We start from the raw sequence: 19079 nt of genomic DNA, 5'->3' as shown, positions 1-19079 counted from the left end.
CTGTTACCTTGTCAGGTGACATTTTACCAATTTTGCTGGATAAAAATGCCTGCTCTGCATAGGTGATAGGGACTTATATACGTACTGACTGATGGGTCTTCCCTCTTCAACTTCTGGGTCTCCAAATTGGGCACATCTCCTGAGCTTGCCCTTTACGACTTGAAGGTGCTGCCCTGCCCTGAAGCCAGTGTATTATCTGAACGTTTGTTTAGCATGACTGGAAGAGGTTATCACCGGTTATATTTCCCAATGTTTTGGGGTGTACCCTAATAAAAAAAAAAATATATATATATTAAAACCAAAAAACAGTGTAGGCTACCTCCTCCTCCTCCTCCACCGCCGCCTCCACCTACACCACCACATCCACTGCCTCCTCAACCTCCTACTCCATATGGACCTCATCCTCCTAGATCAAGATTATTATTTTTTATTTGTATGTAGTTTTATGTTATTTTAAGTAATTTCCCTATCCACATTTGTTTGCAGAGCTCTTGCCATGCTCTTAACCACATTTTTCTGCCATTTTCAGCCCTCTAGCCCTTTCCATGACTTTTTAGAGCCATTTTAGTGCTCAAAAATGCGGGTCCCCATTGACTTCAATGGCGTTCGGGGTCAAGTTTGTGTCCCAAACTCAAACTTTTTTGTGAAGTTCAAGTTCAGCCGAACCCGAACATCCAGGTGTCCGCTCAACTCTACCATCTAAAACATTAGGGGTGAGGGTCTGCTGCTGAGCTGACCCTATAAAACATTCTGACCATCTAAAACATTATCGGCCAGGGCCTGCTGGTGACCCTCAAAAACATTATAGTTGAGGGCCTGCTGGTGACCCTCAAAAACATTATGGGTGAAGGCCTGCTGGTGACCCTCTAAAACATTAGGAGCAAGGGCAGCCTAATAATCATGTTGATATGATGGAGGATGAGAAAAGGGAGATTGAACCATATACCCTTTTTAGTGGTAGAAGGGGTGCATGGGAATTCAGTGTATTCAATACACCATAAAAGCCACATTTAGAGTGCCTTTATGTTCAGCCGCTGTCCTCTGGTGGAGTAGAGAAGTCAGGGGCAATCCAGGCCTTGTTCATTTTAATAAGAGTCAACCAGTCAGCATTTTCAGTTGACAGGCGGATGCGCTTATCAGTTATTATGCCCCCAGCAGCACTAAATACACGCTCTGACAAAACGCTGGTGGCGGGCAGGCCAGCACCTCCAAGGCGTAGAGCGCCAGTTCGTGCCACGTGTCCAGCTTGAAAACCCAATAGTTGCAAGGCACAGAGGGATCACTGAGTGCGCTCCCCTCTTCGCTTGGCCAAGGAAGTATGTACTCTGCAGCCAGCATTGTCAGCTGGAAATTTTTGGAGCAATTATTCCACAAGGACCTTCTGGTATTGCACCATTTTGCTTGTCCTGTTCACCACAGGAATGAGAGATGAGAAGTTCTCTTTGTAGCGGAGTTCGAGAAGGGTGAACAACCAGTAATCAATGTTGGCCAAAATGCATACAACGCGAGGCTGACTGGAAAGGTAGCCTAACATAAAGTCAGCTATGTGTGCCCCAGACAAGACTGCGCTGTCCTGATCAGGAGGATGACTCTCAATCTCCTCATTCTCTTCCTCCTCTTGTACCCATCCACACTGAACAGATGGAATACAACTTCCATGCTTACTTCCCTCTGTAGCAGAGGCAACCGTCTCCTGCTCTTCCTCCTCCTCATCATCATCCAATTTGCGCTGAGAAGACGAAATGAGGGTGGTCTGGTTTGCATCCTGTGTACTGTCTTCCCCCATTTCCATCTCTTCCACATGCAAAGTGTCCGCCTTAATTGTGAGCAGCGAGTGTTTTAATAGACACAGCAGTGGGATGGTTAGGCTGATAATAGCGTTATCGTCGCTCACCATCTGTGTTGATTCATCAAAGTTGCGTAAAAAAACTCACAGAGGTCAGACATCAATGCCCACTCATCGCTTGTGAAGAGCAGAAGATGACTGGAAAGGCGACAACCATGTTGGTATTTCACTACTGCCCTCTGCTGCTCCCAAAGCCTGGTCAACATGTGGAACGTGGAGTTCCAGAACATGATTACATCGCACAACAGTCGGTGAGCTGGCAATTGAAAGCGCTGCTGCAGCGTTGCCAGACCGGCGGAAGCTGTTGATGACTTTCGTAAATGGGCACACAGCGGTGCACCTTCACAAGTAGCTCAGGCAAATTGGGGTAGGTTTTGAGAAACCGCTGAACCACTAGGTTGAACACGTTGGCTAGGCATGGTATGTGTGTGACCTTGGCGAGCTCCAAAGCTGCCACCAAGTTACGGCCATTATGAGACATAACCATGCCTGGTTGTAGGTTAAGTGGCGAGAGACACAACTCAGTCTGGAACCTTATCCCCTGCCACAGCTCTGTGGCAGTGTGCTGTTTGTCATCCAAGCAGATTAGTTTAAGCCCGGCCTGTTGCTGTTTCCCCACTGCAGTGCTACACTGCTTCCAGCTACTGACTGATGTCTGACTGGTGCTGCAAGATGATAATTCAGAGGTGGAAGTGGAGGAGGAGGCAGAGAAGGAGAAGGGCGGTTACAGCCACTAACGTAGGTGGCGGCGGAAACCCTGATGGAAGTAGGGCCCACAATCCTTGCATCAGTAGCACCTGGGCACGACTCGCTCTCGGCCTCCACAACATTCACCCAGTGCGCCGTCAGGGAAATGTAGCTTCCCTGGCCAAAAGCACTTGTCCATGTGCCAGTCGTTAAGTGGACCTTCCTAATAGCTGCGTTGGTCAGGGTACGGGTGATGTTACAGGAAACATGCTGGTGTAAGTCTGGGACTGCACACCGTGAAAAATATCAGCGACTGGGGACAGAGTACCATGGGACAGCCTCTGCCGTCATCAGGCTGCGGAAAGCCTCATTGTCCACAAGCCTAAATGGCAACCTTTCTATGGCCAGCAATTTGGAAAGGTGTGCATTTAGTGCTATGGTCTGTGGGTGGATGGCTCTGTATTTGCGCTTTGTTCAAAGGCATGGGGTATAGACATCTGTATGCTGCGCTGGGACAAATAAGTGGATGTGCTAGCTGATGGTGCTTGTGAAGGTCCAGGTGTATGGTGGGAGGCATCCAGGCCTGTGTCTTGGACAGGGGATTGGCCCTCATGTAACATAGGGTAAGAGGAGGCAGTGGCATGACCCGCAGACACTGATTGTGGACCCAGGCATTCGGCCCACCTATTATGGTGCTTTAATGTCATGTGGTGGATCATGGTGGTGGTGAGGTTGCTAGTGTTCACGCCCCTGCTCATTTTGGTATAGCAAAGGTCGTAAATGACAATTCTTTTATCATCCACACCTTCCTCATAAAAGCGTCAGACTTCGGAACACCTACCCCATGGCAAGGGAGATTGCTGCAAGGGGTTGCTCCGCAGAACAGTTACGGGCCTGTTTGGTGTGGCCCGCCTTCTCCTGTTTTCCACTCCACTGCCTCTTCCAGCCTGTTGTGGATCCCTCTCCTTCTGTACTGCTGTCCTGGATCGACTTACCACCTTCCAAGGTTGGGGCAGTGACTTCATCATCCACCACCTCCTCTTCCACTTCCTCACTCTGCTCATCCTCCTGACTTGTTGACCTAACAACTACCTCAGTTATTGACAACTGTGTCTCATCCTCATCATCAACCTCTTGAGACTCTAATTGCGGTTGACATATTGCCAACTGTGTCTCATCATCATCATCTACCTCGTGAAACACTAATTGCTGTTCCCCACCGTCTTCTTCTTTTGACTGTGGATGCTCCAGAGTTTGGGAATCAGGGCACAAGATCTCCTCATGTCCCTCTTCAAGCGAGCTTGGCGAGAGGCCCAAATTAAGGAATGGCGATGAAAACAGCTCCTCTGAATATCCGAGTGTGGGATCACTTGTTTGCCAAGACTCTCCATGGTGGGTGTAAGGAGTATCAGGGTAAGGATTCTGTTGACCAGACTCTTGGCTACTGGACTTTTTGGAAGACAGGGTGGTGCTCAACTGACTGGAATCATTATCTGCTGCAATCCAACTGACCACCTGGTCACACTGATATGACATTGAGAGTGGTGTCCTGCGCCGCCCTGCAAACTGGGACATGAATCTAGGTCTCGTGGATGAGTGTGTTTCTTGTGTTCTGGCAGCAGGCAGAGCTTCACCGCACCCAGGGTCACCATCAGGAGCACAGCCACTTCCCCATCCCTTACTGCTCGCCTTGCGCATAATAAATGGTAAATATGATTGCAAGTATGTCACACGTACAGTAACGTAGGTTTTGTAAGTGAATGTCAGTAAAAGCAAAAAAAGGAAGAGACCACTGTGGTACTCAGCAGACGTGGCCAAAATCATTAAAAACAAAAAGATAGCATTTAGTAATTTAAAAAAAAGCAAAAAGAAACTAGGATGACAGGGAAATTTATAAGATTAGGCAGAGAGAGGCCAAGCAAGTTATAGGAGCTTCTAACGCACAGGCAGAAGATAAATTAGCTCAATCAGTTAAAAAAGGTGATAAGACATTCTTCAGATACATAAATGAAAAAAAGGAAATTAAAACAAGGAATTACCAAATTAAAAACAAAAGAAGGAAGGTATATGGAAGAAGATAAAGAAATAGCTGACTGCCTCAATGAATACTTCTGTTTAGTTTTTACAAAGGAAAATGAAGGGAAAAGACCTCAGTTAGGGAGGAAGACTAATAAATCTTTTTATGCATGTGTCTTTACAAAGGAAGAGGTCCTAAGTCAGCTGTCTACAATTAATACAGATAAGTCACAGCGGCCTGATGGGATATACCCAAAGCTATTAAAAGAGCTTAGCGGTGTACTAGCAAAACCATTAGCAGACTTATTTAACCAATCACTGGTAACAGGAGTCATCCCAGAAGATTGGAAATTGGCATATGTGCCCATTCACAAGAAAGGTAGTAGGGAGGAATCGGGAAACTATAGGCCAGTAAGCCTGACATCAATAGTGAGGAAATTAATGGAAACCATACTTAAGGGGGGGGGGGGGGATTGTGGAACATCTAAAATCCCATGGATTGAAAGATGAAAAACAGCATGGGTTTACATCAGGGAGATCATGTCAAACTAATCTTATTGATTTTTTTGATTGGGTGACTAAATTAATAGATGGCGGAGGTGCAGTAGACATAGCTTATCTAGACTTTAGTAAAGCTTTTGATACTGTCCCACATAGAAGGCTTATCAATAAATTGCAGTCTTTGAGCTTGGACTCCCATATTGTTGAATGGATCAGGCAGTGGCTGAGGGACAGACAACAGGGAATTGTAGTCAATGGAGTATATTCAGACCAAGGTCTTGTTACCAGTCGGGTGCCTCAGGGATCTGTTCTGGGACCCATATTGTTTAATATCTTTATCAGTGAAATTGCAGAAAGCCTCGATGGTAAGGTGTGTCTTTTTGCTGATGACACAAAGATTTGTAACAGGGTTGATGTTCCTGGAGGGATACACCAAATGGAAAAGGATTTAGGAAAACTAGAGGAATGGTCAAAAATCTGGCAACTAAATTTTAATGTTGATAAGTGCAAGATAATGCACCTGGGGCATAAAAATCCAAGAGCAGAATATAGAATAATTGATACAGTCTTAACTTCAGTATCTGAAGAAAGCGATTTACGGTTCATTATTTCAGAAGACTTAAAGTTAGGCAGACAATGTCATAGAGCAGCAGGAAATTCTAGCAGAATGCTTGGGTGTATAGAGAGAGACATTAACAGTAGAAAGAGGGAAGTGCTCATGCCGCTCTACAGAGCACTAGTGAGAGGTCATTTGGAGTATTGTGCGCAGTACTGGAGACCATATATCTAGAAGGATATTGATACTCCGGAGAGAGTTCAGAGAAGAGCTACAAAACTAGTACATGGATTGCAGAATAAAACGTACCAGGAAAGGTTAAAAGACCTTAACATGTATAGCTTGGAAGAAAGACGAGACAGAGGGGATATGATAGAAACTTTTAAATACATAAAGGCTATCAACACGGTAAAAGAGGAGAGAATATTTAAAAGAAGAAAAACTGCTACAAGAGGACATAGTTTTAAATTAGAGGGGCAGAGGTTTAAAAGTAATATCAGGAAGTATTACTTGAGAGAGTAATGGATGCATGAAATAGCTTTCCTGCAGAAGTGGTAGCTGCAAATAGAGTGAAAGAGTTTAAGCATGCATGGGATAGGCATAAGGCCATCCTTCATATTAGATAGGGCCAGGAGCTATTCATAGTATTCAGTATATTGGGCAGACTAGATGGGACAAATGGTTCTTACCTGCCGACATATTCTATGTTTCTATGAGGTATATTAGAAAGTCATTGGATATTAATTTTAATGCAGGCCAGTACAAATACATGTCAAATACATATGTTTAAAAGAACTAAAAATATAAAATTGGATTAAAAACATGGCTAACGAAATCCCCCCTCTTGAATAAACCCCAAATGAGAATAGGTGAAATTCGATAACACGTGGTAGTCAGTGGTGTTGAATTCCTCCGAGGCCCCAACAATTAGGCATTCACCATACAGAAAAGATCAAGTGATTATGTGGCTGGAGGTATATTAGACGTTCAATAGATATCAATTTTACTACAGGCGCCAAAAATTATTCATTCACCGGACAGAAAACATGAAGTGATTATGTGGCTGGAGGTATTTTAGACGGTCATTGGATAATAATTTTACTTCAGGCCAGTGGAGTACAGGTCCCAAAAATTATTCCTTCAACGTACTGAAAAGAACAAGTGATTATTTGGCTGGAGGTATATTAGACAGTCATTGGATATAAATTTTACTGCAGGCCCGTACAAATACATGTCAAAAACATATGTTTAAAAGTACTAAAAATATAAAATTGGATTAAAAACATGCTAATGAAATCCCCACTCTTGAAAAAAAACCTAAATAATAATAGTTGAAATTTGATAACATGTGGTCGTCACAGGTGTTGAATTCCTCTGTGGCCCTAAACAGTATTCACCGGACAGAAAAGGCCTTTTATGCTGCTGTACGTACATAAGACAGGGACCATTCTTTGTTCTTGGTGGTGGCGGATATGTGTGAGCTGGCATAAAGGAAATTCAATTAAATGTGGTCATCACAGGTGTTGAATTCCTCCGAGATCCATGTCTCATTCATTTTTAGAAATGTGAGGTAGTCAACACTGTCGCGAGTGTGTTTATAGGTCGCGATGCCCCTTGCTGCGCTGAACGTCTTTTCGGACAGGACACTCGACGAGGGGCAAGCTAAGAGTTCCATGGCAAATTGTGCCAGCTCTAGCCACAGGTCAAGCTGAACACCCAGTAGTCAAGGGGTTCCTCGCTTCTCAGAGCGTCCACATCGGCCGTTATCCCGATGTGGTCAGACACCTGTCGGTCTAGTCGTTCCCTGAGGCTAAATCCGGAGGGCGGCTGTCGATGGGTTGGCTGCAAGAATAATCTCATATCCAAAGTGACCAACACATCTTCAAACCGCCCTCTTCTTGCATGCGCTGTAGGATTGGTACCCGCAACAGTTTCTCTGTGGGTGGAAATTCCTCTGCCAGTGCCCGCAATAGCAGAATGCAGCATCTCTTGAAGCAAGGCCTGGAAATGCTGCATTCTGACAGCCCTCTGTGATGCTCGTAACATTTCCGCCATTTTGTGTTTGTACCGGGGGTCTAAGTATGTTACCACCCAGTACTGGTCCTTGCCCTTTATGCTTTTTATACGGGGGTCCCTCTTCAAACACTTGAGCATGAAGGCCCCCATTTGTACTAAATTGGAAGTGGTGGAGCAGCCTGGCTCCTGCTCATCGCCCAGGAGAATGTTGTCCTCGATCTCCTTCCCCCATCCACGGACAACACCAGGGATCCCATAAAAGTTTAAAGCCTGTTCTTCTTGCTCCTCCTCCTCCCAGGCACCATCCTCCTCTGACTCCTCCTCAGCTCCTGCTGACTTGTATTAGATGGAGTAGCCCCCGCTTTGAATTCATTCAGGATTGCGACTTCCTCCTGCTCCTTGACGACTTGATAAATGACACAACGCAATGCACACTCCAGAAATAAGGCGTAAGGTACGATGTCACTGATGGTCCCCTGGCTGCGACTGACCAGTTTGGTGATCTCATCAAATGGCCACAGAAGTCTGCATGCGTCGCGCATAAGCAGCCACTGGGCGGGGAAAAAAAAAACAATCTCCCCAGAACCTGTCCTGCTGCAGAGTTCATACAGGTAGTCGTCAATGGCACATTTCTGCTGGAGCATCCTATCAAGCATATACAAGGTAGATTTCCAGCGGGTTGGGCTGTCACTAATCAGACATCTGACGGGCAAGTGGTGTCGTCGCTGAACGTCAGCAAGGCGAGCCATGGCCGTGTAAGATCTTCTAAAATGGCCTGAGATTTTCCTGGCCTGCCGCAAGACGTCCTGGACCCCGGGGTTAAGTTCAGGATGTGTGCCATGCATGGCACGTGTGTCATTTTGCCCTGTGTCAGCGTGCTCAACAGATTGGCACCATTATCGCACACCACTTTAACAACTGTCAAATTGAGCAGGGTTAACCACTGATCGGCCTGTGACCGCATAGCTGAAAGCAGTGCAGGACTGGTGTGGCTCTTGGCTTCCAGGCACAACAGCCGCAGCACAGCATGGCAACGTCTCACCTGGCACATTGAATAGGTTCTGGGGGGCTGGGGGTAGCAGTGAAAGAGGTGGTAGAAGTGGAAAAGGAGGAGTCAGCCAAGGAGGAAATGGAGGATGGAGTAGGAGGAGGAGAAGAAGAAGCAGGCTTCCATGCAATCCGTGGCGGTAACACCAAATCCACACAGGTGCCACAAGTTGCATGCTTGACAGCCGTCAGAAGGTTCACTCAGTGGGCAGTTAGTGATGTACGGATGGAGTAGAGTTAACACTTCTGTTTTCTGAGATTTCTGAGTTGTGTTTTCTAATCCAAGCAAACACCTTCAATTGCTTTTCAATGGCTTTTGTCTCGAGATAGCGTGATGAGTTAAGAAATTTGAGTTAAGAGCTGGAGTGCTAACCCTAGTACATCTGTACCTTCCCTGCCCGTGTTTGCTAGACCACGTGTCTGTTGTCAAATGTATCTTGGCACCAACACTGTGTGCCAGAGATACATTCACTTGCCTCTGAACATGGCCATATATCTCTGGGATGCCCTTCTGGGAGAAATATTTCCTTCCGCAGACCTTCCATTGCGATGTGCCAATGGCCACTAGTTTATATGGTAATAGTTGGCAGGATAGCAGTTCCGACAAGCCGGCGGTCAGCCATTGGGCAAGAGAGTTATCCAGCATCATCAACTTTTTACCTTAGAACATTTGGGCCACGGAAGCCTGCCTTTTGCCATATGAACACGACGATAGAATGGTGGAAGGTGGAGTGGAGTGCAAATGGGAGGAGAGAGGAGAAGAAGAGGCAGGATGTGGAGCGCCAGGAGTGTGGCTTTTTGGGTTCTGACGGTGTTGCCCCCACTTTGGGCTCGGTGATGGAAGGCCAGGTGGTCGTCCCTAGGTGAGTGTTTGGCTTACCGCGACTTATGCATTGACAGCACAGGCTGCAGATGGCAACACTATTGTCAGCAGCTGACACGTAAAAAAAAAATCCCACACTGCGTAGCTATGTGCCGGCATCCTGGGAGCACAAGATGTGACCAGGCATGGTGGATGGCTCGCTCCAGATACATTTGCAGTCTGCTTTTTGCCCCCTGTGCACTGCGAGTTCTGCCTGCTTCTCCTCCCTATCTGCTGCTCCGTCTCTGAACTCCCCTCCTCTCCCTCTCTTGTGGGCACCCACGTGACGTCCATAGGCACGTCATTATCGTCACCTTCACCACCACTAGAGATCTCAGAGTAGGCAGCAACAGCAGGGACCACCCTCCTTGGGCTGATCTGGGTACTGTCGTCAGACCGCTGAGTGGCGGCCGTTGCTACCTCCTCTTCCTCATCGGATGCCAAGAATGGCTGAGCATCAGTAAGGTATGGGAATTGATGGGAAAATAATTCTTCTGACTCAAGTGGAGGGCTATGGTGGCGGTGGTTGTGTCTTTGGTGGTGCACACAGCAGAGAGTGAGGGGGGTGCAGATACAGAGGTTGAGGAGGGTGCAGAAGGGGAAGGCACTGTGATACGTGTTTTTAAATGAATCAGACCGTCAGTTAGGTATGTATAATGAGTAACAACAAGATTTTCATTGCTCTAAATGTAAGCTACTGCCACTCCTTGTGATGTTTCTAGAGATGTGACAATATAGTTCTGTATTGTTACTAGGTGCTAGAGAACCATTCTTTGTTTGGATTATTACTCCATTTCTTTTATATATCTCGCCAGTGACTTTTTTGTTGTTGTTTACCTTCTTTTATAATTCTAGTAATAAGTTTTCAACATCAAGGTTTTAATTTAAAATAAAAACATATGAAATTCTGAAATGCCATGAAAAAATAATGGATGTGATATTGTAGTTTTGCCTGAATTTTATTTTATTGTGTGCCAATATCTGGAGCATTTTGTTGCATAACTATTTATGTGCAAAAAATGTCGTAAAATATGCAAATGCTAATAAAAAAAGAGCCCACTGTGCTTTGTCGTAGAAGGAGGTGTTGGTTAGCAGAAAGAGGGCTGGCTTGAGAGGACAAAAATTGCACCAAATATTTCCACAAAACTCTGGCACAAAGTACAGTTGCAAGAAAAAGTATGTGAACCCTTTGGAATGATATGGATTTCTGCACAAATTGGTCATAAAATGTGATCTGATCTTAATCTAAGTCACACCAATAGACAATCATCACAGTCTGCTTAAACTAATAACACACAAATAATTAAATGTTACCGTGCTTTTATTGAACACACCATGTAAACATTCACAGTGCAGGTGGAAAAAGTATGTGAACCCCTAGACTAATTACATCTCCAAGAGCTAATTGGAGTGAGGTGTCAGCCAACTGGAGTCCAATCAATGAGATGAGATTGGAGGTGTTGGTTACAGCTGCTCTGCCCTATAAAAAACACACACCAGTTCTGGGTTTGCTTTTCACAAGAAGCATTGCCTGGTGTGAATAATGCCTCACACAAAAGAGCTCTCAGAAGACCTACAATGAAGAATTGTTGACTTACATAAAGCTGGAAAGGGTTATAAAAGTATCTCCAAAAGCCTTGCTGTTCATCAGTCCATGTTAAGACAAATTGTCTATAAATGGAGAAAGTTCAGCACTGCTGCTACTTTCGCTAGCAGTGGCTGTCCTGTAAAGATGACTACAAGAGCACAGTGCAGACTGCTCAATGAGGTGAAGAAGAATCCTACAGTGTCAGCTAAAGACTTACAAAAGTCTCTGGCATATGCCAACATCCCTGTTAGCGAATCTACGATACGTAAAACACCAAACAATAATGGATTTCATGGGAAGATACCACAGAGGAAGCCACTGCTGTCCAAAAAAAATTGCTGCACGTTTACAGTTTGCACAAGAGCACCTGGATGTTCCACAGAAGTACTGGCAAAATATTCTGTGGACAGATTAAACAGAAGTTGAGTTGTTTGGAAGAAACACACAACACTATGTGTGGAGAAAAAGAGGCACAGAACACCAACATCAAAATCTCATCCCAACTGTGAAGTATGGTGGTGGGGGCATCATGGTTTTGGGCTGCTTTGCTGCGTCAGGGCCTGGACAGATTGCTATCATCAAAGGAAAAAATGAATTCCCAAGTTTATCAACACATTTTGCAGGAGAACTTAAGGCCATCTGTCCACCAGCTGAAACTCAACAGAAGATGGGTGTTGCAACAGGACAACGACCCAAAGCATAGTAGTAAATCAACAACAGAATGGCTTAAACAGAAGAAAATACGCCTTCTGGAGTGGTCCATTCAGAGTCCTGACCTCAACCTGATTGAGATGCTGTGGCATGACCTCAAGAAATCGATTCACACCAGACATTTCAAGAATAAACAGTTCTGTAAAGAGGAATGGTCAAGAATTACTCCTGACCGTTGTGCACGTCTGATCTGCAACTACAGGAAATGTTTGGTTGAAGTTATTGCTGCCAAAGGAGGTTTAACCAGTTATTAAATCCAAGGGTTCACAAACTTTTTCCACCTGCACTGTGTTTACATGGTGTGTTCAATAAAAACATGGTAACATTTAATTATTTGTGTGTTATTAGTTTAAGCAGACTGGGATTGTCTATTGTTGCGACTTAGATGAAGATCAGATCACATTTTAGGACCAATTTGTGCAGAGATCCATATCATTCCAAAGGGTTCACATACTTTTTCTTGCAACTGTAAATTAACTTAGTTATTTTCAAGTTATACAAAAGTTATTAACCATGCACCAAATGTATCATCCAGCATGAGCTACTGGGATGAGTGACATATATTTCAAATTGTCTACACATGTTTAGTGAATCTGCCCCATTGTGTTGCTCCAAAGGTCAAATTATTGTTATGGGCTATACATATCAGGTGTATAAGTATTATAATTTACATTCTGTATGGCATTGATATAACTGTAGCCATTTTATCTTTGTTTTGTAGCTCCAAAGGACCCAGAGCTGGAAAAGGTATTCTAGGAGGACGGTGGAAATGAACATTTTTATCACAAAGAAAAATGTTGCACACTGTGTAAACATGAAAATAAATAATGGATAAATGAAAAACACAGAAAACATTTGTTCCTCTTAATAAACAAAAATAGTCCAATTAAACAATTTGTATATGATTTGGAGATTACTGAATGTTTCTTTTCATTTGACATTAGAAATTGTCAATCCAGCTAATACTAATATTACAGAGTTGAAAATACATATAGTGGTGAAGAAATTTTGCTGTATAAGATTATATGCTCTTTTATTTTAATGTACAGTATTTGTTAATTTAATTAACAAATGGTCTTGTTTAGATTGTTACTGGATGTACAGTAGAAGTTTTCTGTAAAAAAATTTGAAAGCAAGCTCATACTGTAAAAAAATATTTCTTATAAATCAAGAAATTAAGTGCATTTGACTGTCATAGCTTGAGAGTAGAAATTTTCAAACATTCGATTTGGCCGGTTCACCAAACTTTTAGAAAAAATTTGTTTCTATCCAAATTTATTAAAAAACAGCAATTTCCTGGCTGCAGAAAGCCTTTATAGTGGTGTAGAACACTGTGCCTTGCAGTAACACGCATAGGGAGTCTGCTGTGTTAGTGAAATAATACTGTGAGTCAGTATGACATGCAGATGACAGGCGTCACTCTTAGAATCACTCCACACTTCACTTATTTGGGCAATCATGGGGCCAAAACTGACCAAATAGCTCAAGGATGATGTTAGTGCCAAGAAAAAACGCACTCCTTTTACACCGTCATCAGCTGATTCCACATAAATGTCTACAAAACGCTTATACAAGTAGAGCCCCCCGAGAAAGTAGAGAGGGTGTCAGCAGTCAGTTTGTGTTGACGTCACTGATTATTTTTCCCTTCCTCTAATCCGTCAGAACAATAACCCCCAAAAAACGGATCCTGTCTGTTGAGCATCCATCTTCACTCGGTCAGCATTTGGTCAGTAATCCATCAGTATTGCTAATGCCAAAAAAAAAACAGGAGTGGACCCAAAACAGAGATGACACATGAATGGAATATTTGCATGTCTTCTGTGTTTTGTACCCACTCCTGCTTTTGGCTACCAAATCACAAGCCAATTATTATTATTTTTTGAACGGGGGAGAAAAAAATATGTTTATTTCACAAACAGGACATTAACACACATAAAACACAACACAGAAGGGGTAAAACTACAAGATTTAAAAGACAAACTGAAAAAAAAGTGCGTCATCAACAAGAATGGATTGACAACCAGTGTCGGGGTGACCACGATGGTAATGCATATTGATCATTAAATGTATGGGGTTATGGCTGATAACTGGAGGACAGTCCAGCAAACAAGACAACTCCAGCTCATTCCTACAGTGCAGGCTACACAATCACACCTGGAAGGTAACTGGTCGGTACAGGCAATACCCCAAATCTTCATAAATAAGCCTTATTATGTGCAGGTCTCATAGCCGCTGTAACAGAATGTTAATAAGCAGTATAACATGTAGTAAGCACTGCAGGGATCATGTCTAAGACATGTAAGACGTCCAGGGGGTCCCGAACATTGTGGACAAGGTCCGAGATGAGAGTCGTCCATGTGTTCAATACTTGATGTTATTGATGGCCAGCTATGTGATGAATCCCAGTGTTTGGATTAGGTAGTCCTTACTGAGGAACTTCACTTTTCCTTCACAATGTCCTGATGCCACAGATGCCGTCACCTTGACGAAGTGTCTGAAGAAATACAAGTAGAGACATTGGAATAAATTGTCCACTTCCTCCAACTTGACCTCGTCCTTTGATTTATAAATATCATTCCATAAAGTCTTGAAGTCCTCTGCATGGGTGGCATAAGAATTGTCCATGCGAGGTTCGACAGGCACAGAGAAAAGCCACGTAAGGTCCTGAGAACTGATCACCAGCTTACCAAAAAAACTGTCAGTTTCTTTGGAACCACGTCCCTATGATACCTGTAGGCACTTCGAAGCCATTATACAGGAAACACGGTAGGCAAGTAAATGTCTCTGGTAACACCTCCAATAGATCGTCCACAGAACCAACCTGTCCACACAATCTGGTCCTCTGTGCTTGCCTTGGTGAGTGGAGGCTTGGATGAAATCTGTATGAGCATAGCCAGTGGATCTCTGTCCTTTCCTTTGGGTCCAGGTAAACAGGAAAATTTGGCTTTTAGGTTCAGCTCTGAGCCCACTTCAATGGCAAGACCCTTCTGCTTCTCGGCAGCTGTGTGGGCAGACAGTTGCTTGGAATACTCTATCAGTCTGGTGTATTAGAAATTATATATTGCTGTCACGCTGTACAGAGTCCATTGTTTTTGAAGAAGCAAAGCAGCCTGTGCCACATCAAGAGTTTCCTCCAAGGGGGTGCACTGCGGGATTTTTCTTTTAGACAAGCTTCGCAATGCAGACCGTCAACATGCAGAAGTCAAGCTTCCGGGAGGATAGCTCGAGCTGTGAAAATGACTGCTCCTTCATGCCCATGACCTACTTCTGGGGGTTAACACCCCATCGGTAGGTGTTTGCATTTCCTTGCGATAAATGATGTTCCCATTCGCTCACTTTCTAGGTGCCACGTCTCCAGTCCCCTGACCAGCCAGACTTGCCAGCATCTGTTCCAGAACATGAAGCAGTGGAATGATGCCTTTCATCCCGTAGTCCTGGTGACTGACAAATAACGTGGCCTCCCCAAAGGTCCTGAGCAAATGGCAGGTGTCATGCATGAGCTTCCACTGGCTGACATAGAAGTTACACAGGGGAGTACTCCTGTCCGCTTCGATCATCAAGAAATCATTTATGGCCATTCTATGTTCGTATACTCGGTCCAACATATGGAGGGTGGAATTCCAACGGATAGAAACGTTGCATATCAGCCTATGTTGGGGGATGCCGTTCTGCTGCTGCAGCTCAAGGAGGGTGTGCTTTGCGGTGTACGAGTGGCTGAAGTGCATGCAAAGTTTCCTGGCCATTTTAGGATATCTTGCAGTTGGGTGGAAGACTTCAGGAACCACTTGACAACCAGATTGAACATGTGTGCCATACAGGGCACATGATAAGAGCCCTCCTTGACGCAGCGCCAACACTATGTTCTTCCCATTGTCGGTCACCATGGTTCCGATTTTGAGTTGTCGTAGAGAAAGCCAGGATTCGATTTCTTGATGATGGACACGGAGCTGTTAATCCCCTGTGTGACTCCGTTCACCCAAGCAAACGAGGAGCACTGTGAATTGTCCCTGCAGTGGAGGCTGAGGACATGGTGGAGTATGAAGAGGTAGAGGCAGACACTGTCCTTGGTTATGGTTGGCAGCTTGTAGCTTAGAATCTCTCCACCTAATGCAAAGGAGACTAGAGCCTGATAAACGACAGTTACTTTCCTTTGCCAATATTCTCCCTCCCTGTCTGAGTTTCCTGGTTATTCTGTAAGCTTTCCCTTCTATGGGCTGGTACATGGAACTAACTTTGGAGTTTTTGTAACTCTCCAAGATGGCTGCTGAGATGCAGCTTTTCCCAGAGACATCACACACACTGACTGCCTTCTCTTCTGTACCATGTGCAGGGCGGAGTCAGCCCTGGGAGGCTTGTTAGAACCTCCCCCTCCCTATGCAACTTTATTCTAACTCATATTCAAGCACAATTTACATGAAACACAATCACAGTATTAACCCCTTAAGGACATAGGATGTACCGGTACACCCTATTTCCCGAGTCCTTAAGGACCCAGGACGTACCGCTACGTCCTGACGTAAAATCGGAATTCCGGCGCCGTGGGGGTTAATTGGAACGGGACGCGGTTTTCGGCGATCGCAGAAAACCGCAGGTCAATTTCATACCTGCGGTTTTCTGCGTTTCCGGTCCATTCGGGTGTCCTGTGACCCGATGAACCGGAAAAAGACTGCGATCGGTGGCGTAATTATACACCACCAATCGCAGTCCGAGGATTTGGAGAGGCAGTGCTGGCCCTGGTGCTGAACGCCGCTGTCCAGGGTGCTGATTGGTGCAGGGGAGAGAGGCGCGAGATTCAAACTTCCTGCGCTCCTCTCTCCCCTCCTCTTCCTGTCCAGCACCCTGACCGTGCAGCATCGTCCAGCACCAGCTCCTGCGTCCCCCTAATCGGCATCCATCACCCTCCTGCACCCATCGCCACCCAGGTAGGTTAGGGTCAGTGAGGGAGAGGCACTGTTAGGAAGGGAAAGAAGGGAAAAGTAAGTTAGGGGAAAAAAAGTACTTTTATTCCAAACTTCCATCTATCCATCTAACCCTAACCCAGACCCCCCCCCCCCCCTGCCACTTGCCCCCCCCACCAGCCCCACCCTCGGCCGAGGAGGCATACACCCAGATTCCCTCCGACTCTGAGAGCCCCAGTGAGGATGAGGATGACCCCACATTCCTTTTATCATCCGCATCCTCTTCATCATCATCGGATGACTATGAGCCACCAAGGCGGCGGAGACGCCGCCAGGCGGAGCCAGGGGCCCCACATGCTAGGGATCCTGTGGCCCACCCTACTACGAGCCGCCCTGGGGTTCGTACTGGTTTCCCGGCCCACCAAATAAGTCCACCGGAGCCCCCTGCCGATGAACTTAGTTGGTGTCCCCCAGTGGACTTTGAGCCTGAGATTCCGGATTTCGCTGGCAATCCTGGAATCCAGATTCCCACAGTGGGGTTTACTGAAATATACTATTTTAGTTTTTTTTCAGTAACCCACTGGTGAATTTGATGGTGGAGCAGACGAATCTGTACGCCCAACAGTTCGTCGCTCAAAACCCAGGCTCAGTTTTGGCTAGACCCGGTGGCTGGACGCCGGTCAGTGCAGCCAAAATGAGGACATTTTGGGGCCTCGTGCTGCATATGGGTCTAGTCCAAAAACCCAGTGTCAGGCAATACTGGAATGGGGACGTCCTATACCAGACCCCACTGTACAGTATGGTCATGACACGTCACAGGTTTGAGGCCATCCGGAAATGTCTGCATTATTCCGATAATGCAGCATGTCCACCCCGAGGTGATCCTGCCTATGACCGGCTGTATAAGATATGGCCGGTCATCGATCACTTTGGGGCCAAATTCATGGAGGCCTACGTACCTGGAAGGGAGGTCGCGGTTGATGAGTCTCTCGTTGCGTTCAAGGGGAGACTCAGTTTCCGCCAATATATCCCCACAAAGCGGACGAGGTATGGCGTGAAGCTATACAAAATTTGTGAGTACCTCAGGGTACACTTACAAATTTCGTGTGTACGAGGGGCGAGATTCCCGTATTCAACCCCCAGAATGTCCCCCCACTCTGGGTGTTAGCGGGAAACTCGTGTGGGACCTTATGTACCCACTGCTGGATAATGGTTACCACTTGTAAGTGGATAACTTTTATACCAGCATTCCCTTGTTCAGGTCCCTTGCCGCCAGATCCACGTTCGCTTGTGGGACCGTGCAGAAAAATCAACGCGGCCTCCCTGCCTACCCCCTCCAGGTACCTATCCCCAGGGGTGAGATCCGTGCACTTACCAGTGGAAACCTGTTGCTGGTCAGGTATAAGGACAAGAGGGATGTCCTTATGCTGTCCACAATCCACGGTAACAGCACCACCCCAGTCTCTGTGCGAGGTACCGCGGCAACGGTCCTCAAGCCCGATTGTATCGTCGACTACAATCGGTATATGGGAGGAGTTGATCTCTCTGATCAAGTCCTCACGCCATATAACGCCATGCGCAAAACCCGGGCATGGTACAAAAAAGTTGCGGTCTACTTGGTACAGGTTGCCATGTACAACTCTTTTGTACTATCCCGAAGCGCTGGCAGCACAGGGACATTCCTCCAATTCTATGAGGCAGTCCTCAAGGACCTGATCTTTTCGGACCGGGAAAGAGCAGGCCGGAGTACCTCGGGAACTAAAGGCGCCCGGATCGTCCCTGGCCAACACTTTCCAGGTGTGGTCCCCTATACTGGAAAGAAGGGACGAACCCAAAAAAAGTGCAGAGTGTGTCACAAGAGGGGGATACGGAAGGACACCACTACTCAATGTGACACGTGCCCCGATCATCTGGGCCTCTGCATTATCAATTGCTTCAGGGAGTATCACACTTCCATGGAGTACAAAATTTTTATAATCCCCAACAGTCCACTAGAGAACATAAAACACTATGGCTCTCAGCCTTTGGAGACACGAAAACAATTTTTCTTTCCCCCAAAAATATTAGTTTTAGTGCAGGCATCCTCAAACTGCGGCCCTCCAGATGTTGTAAAACTATAACTCCCAGCATGCCCAGACAACCTACAGCCATCAGCAGGGCATGGTGGGAATTGTAGTTTTACAACATCTGGAGGGCCGCAGTTTTAGGATGCCTGCTTAGTGTCTCCAAAGTCTGAGAGTCATACATATTGGGCATCGTCGCATGCGTAAAAATCGTGGCTATAAAAATAACTTTTGACCAAACGCCTCGGATGAACGGTGCTAAAAATATAAAATAAAAACTGTGCCAAA

The 19079-nt window shown here is 45.6% G+C and overlaps 1 protein-coding gene and 1 pseudogene across 1 annotated transcript in view; one reads left to right on the top strand and one right to left on the bottom strand.

The window, feature by feature from the left end:
• Positions 1 to 12735, top strand: part of LOC122933273 (troponin T, cardiac muscle isoforms-like) — a 360698-nt gene extending 347963 nt beyond the window's left edge. The window contains exon 11 of the mRNA XM_044288150.1: positions 12552 to 12735. Within this exon, the coding sequence (XP_044144085.1) occupies positions 12552 to 12603 (52 nt within the window). The 3' untranslated portion in view covers positions 12604 to 12735. The remainder of the gene's footprint in view (positions 1 to 12551) is intronic.
• A 916-nt stretch (positions 12736 to 13651) lies between these two features.
• LOC122933340 lies at positions 13652 to 15228 on the bottom strand (annotated as a pseudogene).
• Between the last annotated feature and the right edge of the window lie 3851 nt (positions 15229 to 19079).

Source organism: Bufo gargarizans, chromosome 3 (assembly GCF_014858855.1).
Source record: "Bufo gargarizans isolate SCDJY-AF-19 chromosome 3, ASM1485885v1, whole genome shotgun sequence".
In the NCBI taxonomy this organism is placed as follows: Eukaryota; Metazoa; Chordata; class Amphibia; order Anura; family Bufonidae; genus Bufo; species Bufo gargarizans.
The sequence above is the reverse complement of the archived record's forward strand: the minus strand, read 5'-3'. Positions and strand labels throughout refer to the sequence as shown.